This window comes from Amphimedon queenslandica, unplaced genomic scaffold (genome assembly GCF_000090795.2).
Source record: "Amphimedon queenslandica unplaced genomic scaffold, v1.1 AMPQUscaffold_13206, whole genome shotgun sequence".
NCBI classification, from domain to species: domain Eukaryota; kingdom Metazoa; phylum Porifera; class Demospongiae; order Haplosclerida; family Niphatidae; genus Amphimedon; species Amphimedon queenslandica.
The window spans coordinates 44202-52976 of NW_003546558.1; the positions used below are offsets into that span (position 1 = coordinate 44202).

At 38.3% G+C, this 8775-nt stretch overlaps 1 protein-coding gene across 4 annotated transcripts; it reads left to right on the forward strand.

Moving 5' to 3' along the window:
* The first annotated feature begins 1200 nt into the window (after positions 1–1200).
* On the forward strand, positions 1201–8775 carry LOC105313844 (eIF-2-alpha kinase GCN2-like). 4 transcript variants are annotated; one of them, XM_020000243.1, is made up of 32 exons: positions 1201–1321; positions 1434–1508; positions 1722–1871; positions 2286–2369; positions 2485–2571; positions 2713–2778; positions 2824–2983; positions 3034–3164; positions 3545–3661; positions 3881–3958; positions 4008–4088; positions 4135–4199; positions 4253–4346; positions 4409–4509; positions 4575–4690; positions 4731–4873; positions 4953–5083; positions 5127–5480; positions 5548–5713; positions 5892–6180; positions 6244–6317; positions 6367–6522; positions 6752–6865; positions 6973–7107; positions 7173–7257; positions 7310–7431; positions 7494–7543; positions 7608–7748; positions 7820–7877; positions 7928–8044; positions 8101–8163; positions 8665–8775. In XM_020000243.1, the coding sequence occupies exons 1-32, from the start codon at positions 1217–1219 to the stop codon at positions 8767–8769; spliced, it is 3813 nt and encodes a 1270-aa protein (XP_019855802.1). In that variant the 5' UTR covers positions 1201–1216; the 3' UTR covers positions 8770–8775. The 4 variants fall into 4 exon arrangements, 3 of the variants coding, with proteins under 3 accessions (XP_019855802.1, XP_019855803.1, XP_019855804.1); XR_002186035.1 differs by lacking the exons at positions 8101–8163; positions 8665–8775 and having other exon boundaries at positions 7608–7741; positions 7928–7946; XM_020000244.1 differs by lacking the exons at positions 7494–7543; positions 7820–7877; positions 7928–8044; positions 8101–8163; positions 8665–8775 and having other exon boundaries at positions 7608–7650.

Consider the following 8775-nt stretch of genomic DNA (forward strand, 5'->3'; position numbering starts at 1 on the left):
TAGACCACCTGCTTAGGGTGAGGCATCTTCCCTGTTGTTAGCTTTGTGACTGCAATGGCTGCCTTGCGAAGCTGAGTGCAGTTGTATTTCTTGAGTATCTTCTGGTTACCCAAACGAATAAGATTCATCATTGTTACGGAGGAGCAAGCATGTCCAACAGCAGCTCCTTCTTCACAGAGACTAGCCCAAACACCATCAGCTCCAGCACTGAGGCAGTCCAGCTGTGAGGCAGTCTGAAGGTCCCACTTCTGATGAATGTGGACCAATATCTTTCCATCAGAAAACCCGTTGGAGTCCATGACCCTACGCATACTGGCAGTCCATGCCTCCAGCTCTTCAGGGAGGTACTCTCCCAGTGGGTCCTCAAAACACAAAGCAAACATGCGACTTCCTTCAGGAAGACGAGAGAGGTACCTCACAATGTAGAGGACACGATCGGGGTATTTTGTCATTGCAATTGGAAAGTCGCGAAAGTTGAGGAGGATCTTGCCGTTTGGAGCAAACTCACGGACTTGGTCTATCCTTTTCTTGAGGAGCTGGCACATGTCATCGACAGTGAACTTTGTGCCCCATTCGCAGTTGCTGTCTGCAAGGTCAAACTCGAAGAAATTGTTTAAGAGGCCAAACCTCTTGTTTTTCCTGAGGCCAACTGGGACCTTCTTGCTGTCATAGACTCCATTGACAACCCCCTCGGTGACCTCAGAGAAGGAAACGAAGTCAGTGAAATCCTCCCCCTGGTCCCTTAGCCACTTCACGAAGACATCATCAACTCGCTTCATGTTTGCAAAAGATGCGACAATGACGTCCTTGATCCCGCATTTCTTGACATGGTTGTAGATGTCGATCTTGTTCTGGAGAGTATGGCTCTTCAGTTGTCCCACGGTGCTCTCCCGAATGGAATTGTCCAAACAGAAGAAGTCCATAGTCCTCAGTCTCTCTCTCTTCTGTACCCTCACCTGCTCAATGTGAGCCTTGATGGTAGCTACCTCTTGCATCAGGTCGTCAGTTCCTGCAGTTCCACACTCCATTGGTGCTGCCATGCTTTTACTTTCTCCTTCTCCTTCAGCGGTGCTCTGGCCGACTGAGTAGGGCCGCAGCTAGGCTGTGGCTTTTAAAGAAAAGAACCGGTTGAATGATTTAATCATAATACTATAATTATTATTATAGTAATTAATCATTAAATGAATATTAATAATAGGCGTGGCTTATTAATAAAATGGAGGATCAGAGCTATGAAGAGAGACAGAGAGACGAGCTGGAGTTCCTTCAGTTTGTGTTCATGAGCGACTTTGAAGACATGAGAGAGAAGGACACGTGGAAGGTGAGGCTGTCATTATATTGATCTTAGTCTTTTGCATGCTATTGCTGCCACTGAATATTAAGAATAATGATATATTAATTCTCTCCACCTTCTCCTCTCTTTCTGTCCTCAGATCCAAAGACCTCCTGAGATAATGATAAAACTAACGCCACAGAAGAGCATTAGTACTAGTGTACAGAGACTGCAGGTGAGTGTGGTTACAGTTCAGCTGTACAGGGAGTTGGACCGGTATATATACTGTAATGTATTGACTGTATTTATCAAGAAATATTGGCTGGGAATTAATTCCTTGCAATTAGTTTTGCTAGTATTATATGACGTTTCATTTTGTGTACATGTAAATGCACTTTGTGTACAGAATTGTTGTATTTTTGAAACTTGTCGTTTATTATCATTTTAGATTTCTGTCAAGTTACATGCTAAGTATTCTTCCGATTATCCAGACACGCCCCCTCAATTAGACCTTATTGAGCCACACCTTCTCTCCAAGGACCTCGTTAAAGAATTATTAACTGAAATTAATGACCTAGCTAAGAGTAGAATTGGAGAGGTAATAATAATAATAATAATAATAATAATAATAATAATAATAATGGTATTGTTATTTAATGAAATTTATTTTGTAGACGTAATATATTTCAGTGATCAATGGTCATTGTTATACATAAAGTCATAATTAATAGTTAATGTCCTTATGCTGTGTAGCAAGTTTGAGCTGATTCCGACTTCAATTTTTAAAGTTATGGTCGTTTTTAAAAAAGGCCAAAAATCTGAAAAATACCCAAGGCTATAGCCCATGGTTTTTTCCAAAAAATGGCCAAAAAATCACCCCAAATTTTTATTACATTTTCTGATACATATTGATGCCCATATGCTGTGTAGAAAGTTTGAGCTGATTCCGACTTTAATTTTTCAAGTTATGACCATTTTGAACAAAATTATAATATATTATTTTAATTTTTAGGTGATGATGTTAGAAATAGCTCAACACGTCCAATCATTTCTACACAAACACGACCGACCCCCGGTATCACTCTATGAGGAAATGGTAGGGACACACTCACCTCCTCTTCTTCCTCCATTATCATTAAACAAACAACAACAATAAACAATAATAATAATAATAATAATAATAATGATAAACAATGTTCTTCTCTTTTAAGGTTAAGAGGAGAGAGAAAGAAGCTGAAGAAGAAAGCAAAAAGAAGTTTCAAGAACAAGAAGTTGCCAGACACCAAAGACAAGAAGAGGTATACTACATGTACACGTACACGTACATGCACTTGTAGTATAATAGTACATGTACATATACATGTACATGTACATGTACAATATGTACATACTGAATTATACCACATCATACCTGAGTCTCTCTCTCTCTTATACATCAGATTGCTCAGGAGCTGCAGCGGAGACAGGATCAACTGAGAGAGAAACTATTACAAGATTTTGACGAGGTATGTTGTATCTCTATTTAAAGCCCACCTCCCGCCCCCTCACAGGAGAGCTCCAGCGATGATGAACTTGTTACTAAAAATAGTAACAAACAAACCAGTCAGAAGGACAGTGATGACATCACTAACCCTCCCCTACCTCCCCCTCTTGAGGATAATCCGATTGTTGGACGAGGGAACGGGAACATCCTCCGTGGGAAACTGCTGGGTTAGTGTCTGAACGACTCCATGAGTGTACGTATATCATTATGTTGCTAGGAGACAGTAGTCATGGTTACTATTCAGTGTACTGTGGTATGGAGGTTGATAGTGGCAGTCTAGTGTGTATCTATGAATGGATAATACCCTGCAAGACACAGAAGAAGGCTGACACTAGGAGGAGCAGACAAGTAGAAATGATAATAATAATAATAATGATAATAATAATAATAATAATAATAATAATAATAATAATAATGATAATAATAATAATAATAATAATAATAATAATAATAATAATAATAATGATAATAATAATAATGATAATAATAATAATAATAATAATAATAATAATAATAATAATAATAATAATAATAATAATAATAATAATAATAATAATAATAATAATAATAATAACAACAACAATGGTTTCCTCTACTCTACTCACTGCCTGTTCATAGGCTGGAGGAGCTGGTTCAGTTGGCAGGAGTGAGGGTAACCTAGTGAGGGTAGTGTCCATTTTTACTTAGATTAGTCTCTCAAAGTTTAACTCTTGATGTATCATTAATAGGTTGCTAGTATCAGACAGGAATATGATTCATTCAGTGAGAGGTTCATCAATCACTCATCAATTGTCAAATATTTATTAATGAGACACAATCTCACCGAACACGGGATACTAGTGGAGGTACATGTACATGTATATCACTGTTCAAGGGGAAATTTTGGAGGATGTTGAGTGTTTTGATTTTACAAACATGAATTGTTCTGGCAAATACATTTACTTTTAGCTATCAAAATAGCCAAAATTTCTCCTTTTCAAAATCACCAGCTTCATGTACATGTACATGGAGCTGGTGATCCTCCTCCCCCTCCCTCCCTCCCTCCCTACCCTCCTCTGCTGTAGGTTACTATGGAGTACATTACTGGTGGTAGTCTGAACTCTCTTCTTCAAGGATCAAGTTCCTCTCCAATAACTGGAAAAGTATTTAAGCATTAATATCAATTTAATAATTTTAATTATTATTTTAAAGTCCCTCCAGCTTTATAGTAAGCAGTTGCTGGAGGCTGTAGCTTATCTTCACTCACAAGGAATAGTTCACAATGACATAAGGGTAAGCCCCTCCTAATTAAAGTATCATTATTATTATTATTAATTAGCCGTCACTGGTTTTTATTGATCCTGTTCAAGGTGTCAAACTAGCTGGTCATACCATAATCAAGAGGTTATTAATAATTAATTAATTAATTAATCCTTCATTTATTAATTAATATTAAGGTTATCTGATTTGACCGGTAAAGTTAACGAGGAGGCGTGGCCTAGAGGCTTCTTCACTAAACTAGGAGGAAAGAAAACCGATATTTTAAAACTAGTAAATTAATAGTAAATTATTAGTAAATTATTACAATAACTCTCCCCTCCTCCTTTCCCCAGGGTATGGTTATATTCTGTATGTCTGTTGGTCGGGTTACTGTCTCATACCCGCCTGATGTTCCTGAACATTTCAGTGAAGACTTTAAAGATTTTTTAAACAAGTAACAGACAATTTACTAACCATCAAGAACATGACTTCTCTCCCTCTCTCTCCCTCCCTCATAAGGTGTCTCAATAATAATGAATACCAGCGATACCCTGCTCATGAGTTACTGGTTCATCCGTTCATTACTCCGCCCACTTTTATCCCTGGATCTATAGACCATACCCACAGGACAGAGGGTAAGCCACACCCACTTCATTACTGACATATTGTTTCCAGCTGGTTTTGGGCCGCTAAGAGATAAAAGTGCTGACTCATCACTAGCTGATCCTGTCTCTCATGCTGGAGGCAGGTCTCGTCTGGAGGCAGAGTTTGAGGTACTGGAGGTGCTGGGTAAAGGAGGCTTTGGGGACGTCATTAAAGTGAGAACCTTCTACATGTACATGCTACTGACTATCTGGAATTAACAATGTTATTATTTATTTACATGTACATGCACAGGTTCGTAACTACCTGGACAGCAGACTGTACGCCATTAAGAAGGTGAGACTGACTGGCGGCAGTAAAATGATGACCAAACTAACTCGAGAGGTGGAGCTATTGTCACAAATGAACCACGAGAATATCGTCAGGTAGACCACACCCCTGACCCACCCACCACCCTATTGTCACTAGGTATTATAATGCCTGGATTGAGAAGTACAGCGAGCCTAATCACCATGGCAACGAGGAGGAGGGGGAGGAGTTTAGTGATAGTTCGGAAGATGAAGACACGACAGAAGAAGAAGAGGAGGAGGAGGAGGAGAGAGAGGAAGGACTGTCCTTCATTGAATTCAAATTAGACGAATCTACAACACTAAACTCATCAGATCAGATCAGAGATGATTCCTACTCCTTCAGTAGTGATGTCTTCACTGATACTGAAGACAGGGACGTGTTCAAAGGGAAGGTTGATACCCCTGGTACTAATGTGGCTACTCTATTGGAGGCTGACCTAATGGTAACCACACCCAGGAGAGGATTCATACAGTAAGGGCTGGTAATACTCGTATACATGTGCATGTATTTTATATTGTCTATCTTGTGTCTTTATTAGTTCGGAGTCTTCTGATTCTGTGGTATTTCAGGACACTAGTTTAATGGCTCCTCCTGGAGGAGAGGGAGAGGAGGGAAGCACTGCAGCTGCTGGTGGTGGTGGTGGTGCTGGTGGTGGTAGAGCAAAGCAAAAGCAAACAGGACAATCACAGTACCTGTACATACAGGTAAGGGAGGGAAGGAGAATGAGGAATGACTGAGGGATGATTAATAGTCACTGTTAGATCTAGAGGGAGTTTAGGAGGCTCTTGGTCTCTCATATTTAGCCCTAGGTCTCCTTCAGTATCCCATTCTTAGTTAGATTGGTATTCCAGTAGTTCTAACAATGATCATGTGTCTCTTTAGATGGAGTACTGCTCCAATCAAACCCTTAAGGTATTGATTGATTCCGGTCAGCTAGTGAAGAGCCCAGGGTTTGAGTTAGGCTGGCAGCTGTTTCGAGAGATCACTGAAGGACTGGCCCACATTCACTCCCAGGGGATGATCCACAGGGACCTCAAACCAGTCAATATATTCCTTAACTCTTCCGGACATTGTAAGATTGGTGACTTTGGACTAGCTACAACCTTCAGTAAATACCACACAGGACTATCAAGACAGCAATCCATACCCAGCAACACCAGTATACTAGCTGGTGAGTGTTAGGATTATTTATTCATTTATTTATTTATTTATTTATTTATTTTATTATTATTAGGTGACACTGGTCTAGTCGGTACTATGCTGTATTTAGCTCCAGAGCTTCTAAAGTCGGTAGTCAAATACACTCAAGTTAGTCCATTCAGTACATCATGTCCTAATATGGTGTGTCTCTCGTTAGAAAGTGGACATGTATAGTTTGGGGATCATCCTGTATGAGATGTCCCACCCACCACCTGCTACAGTGATGGAGAGGGTTAAGATACTGACTGATGTTAGGAAGAAGGAGATCGTCTTTTCTGAAAGATTCAAGACATCAAAGAAGATGAGCAAACAGGTTACTACTAATACTACAATTACAATTTACACTGCATGTACAATGTACAATTACAATATACTACAATTACTAATACTATTACAATGTACAATTACTATTTACACTACATGTACAATTACAATATACTACAATTACAATTACTATTACAATGTACAATTACTATTTACACTACATGTACATTGTGTATATGTACATGTACATGTAGTAAATTTTTTCTATTCATGTCCAGCTGTTTGTTGTCAAGTGGTTATTAAACCATAGTCCAGCTGAGAGACCAACCAGTGCCCAGTTACTGAACAGTTCACACGTACCAAGACAGATCGAGGAGGAGCAGCTGCAAGAAGTAACCAATAATTTAAATTATACATGTATGTACATGTATATATTTTACATCAATCTCTCTCCTCCCTCCCTCCCTTACTCCTCCCTCCCTCCCTCTCCCTCCCTCAGGCTGTCGAACACACTCTACAGAATCCCAACTCCTCCCAGTACAAGAGACTAATGGAGAAACTCTTCTCTCAAGAGAATTCAAAACTTTTTGAAATGTCTTTCTTCTCTGAGCATTCAAGCCTTGACCTGGATAAGGTGAGACATGAGATCCTTAATATTGAGAGCTGTAATAAAGATTCATTCACTCACTGTACATGTAGGTCAATAAATCATCCTTCAGTCCTACATATTTCCTATTGCAGCAGTTTGTGTGGAATGTGACTGAATCAGTATTCAATAAACACTGTTAGTCATCATGTTGTTGTTATTATTATTATTGTTTGTTTGTTGTTGTCAGGTGGTTTGTGTGTTAATGTTCCTTTTCTTGAGCCAATGACTGAGTCCTTGGTTGGAATGGAGGGAACAGTCCAGCTGCTGGAATCAACTGGAAAAATAATAACATTACCACAGCATCACTGGGTAGGATCAGCAATAAATATAATATATGTATAATATTAATAATAATTATTAATTTATTTCAGTTGTCATTTTCTCGTTATGTTTTGCAACACGATATCACTTACCTCAAAAGGTATACATGTACATGTACATGTATTTTATTAATTATTAATTATTATTAATTAATTAATTAATAGATATGAATTATTCAAAGGGTATCAGTTGTCACGGCTACCGGGGACACACCCAAAGGAAAGACGTCAATTTATATTTGACATTGTGTCCCCACCCACTGCCACACCTACTGTCACGCCTACTCACTCAGCAAGAAGTAATAAGTATGTATGAATATTGATTAATTAGTGGGTGTGGTCATGTATTAATTAATGGGTGTGTCCTTTATTTACAGGTTAATTTATGAATGCGAATTGATATCCATTGCAACAGAAATACTATCAGATTTACAAGTAATTAATTAATTATTTATTAATTTATTATTATTATTATTAATTGACAGATTAATCAAGTGTATATTAGAATCAACCACACCTCACTCATTAATAAAATATTAAACTATTGTTCAGTTCCTCAGGAGCAGCAGCTGATTATTATTAATTATCTTTTTAAATTATCCGTGAGTCATGAATCACCTTTATTATAATGAATTACTGCTTGGTGCTCTTTAATTAGAGACACGCTGACATTGAGTGGGATTTTAAGACTAAACTGAATCTCCAGCTGTCCCCATTAGCAGTGAGTTTATGCAGTGTAGCTAGAAAAAATAGTGGAGTAAAATTTTGGTGAATTGAGTAATTTTCAGAATTTTGGCATTTTCTTAAAATGGCAGTAACTCAAAAAATTGAAGTCGGAATCAGCCCAAACTTTCTACACAGCATAAGGACATCAATATGTATCAGAAAATGTAATAAAAATTGGAGATGATTTCGGACCCATTTTTTGGAAAAAACCATGGGCTATAATAGCCTTGGGTATTTTTCAGATTTTTGGCATTTTTTTAAATTGGCCGTAACTTGAAAAATTGAAGTCGGAATCAGCTCAAACTTTCTACACAGCATAAGGACATCAATATGTATCAGAAAATGTAATAAAAATTGGGGATGATTTCGGAGCCATTTTTTGTAAAAACCCATGGGCTATAGTACAGTATGCTTGTCTACTGTACTTGTAAGACTTCACTAAATTGAAGGTGCTATAGTACATGTGGTGATGTATCTCTTTCTGTCCCTCCCTCAGTTGAAGACTCTCACTAAACTGCTGACTAGTCAAGTTCCTCTAGATGAAGCTCATTCTCTCCTGGAGCCTCTTACTAGAAACAAATCAACAGTACATGATCAGTGACACCTG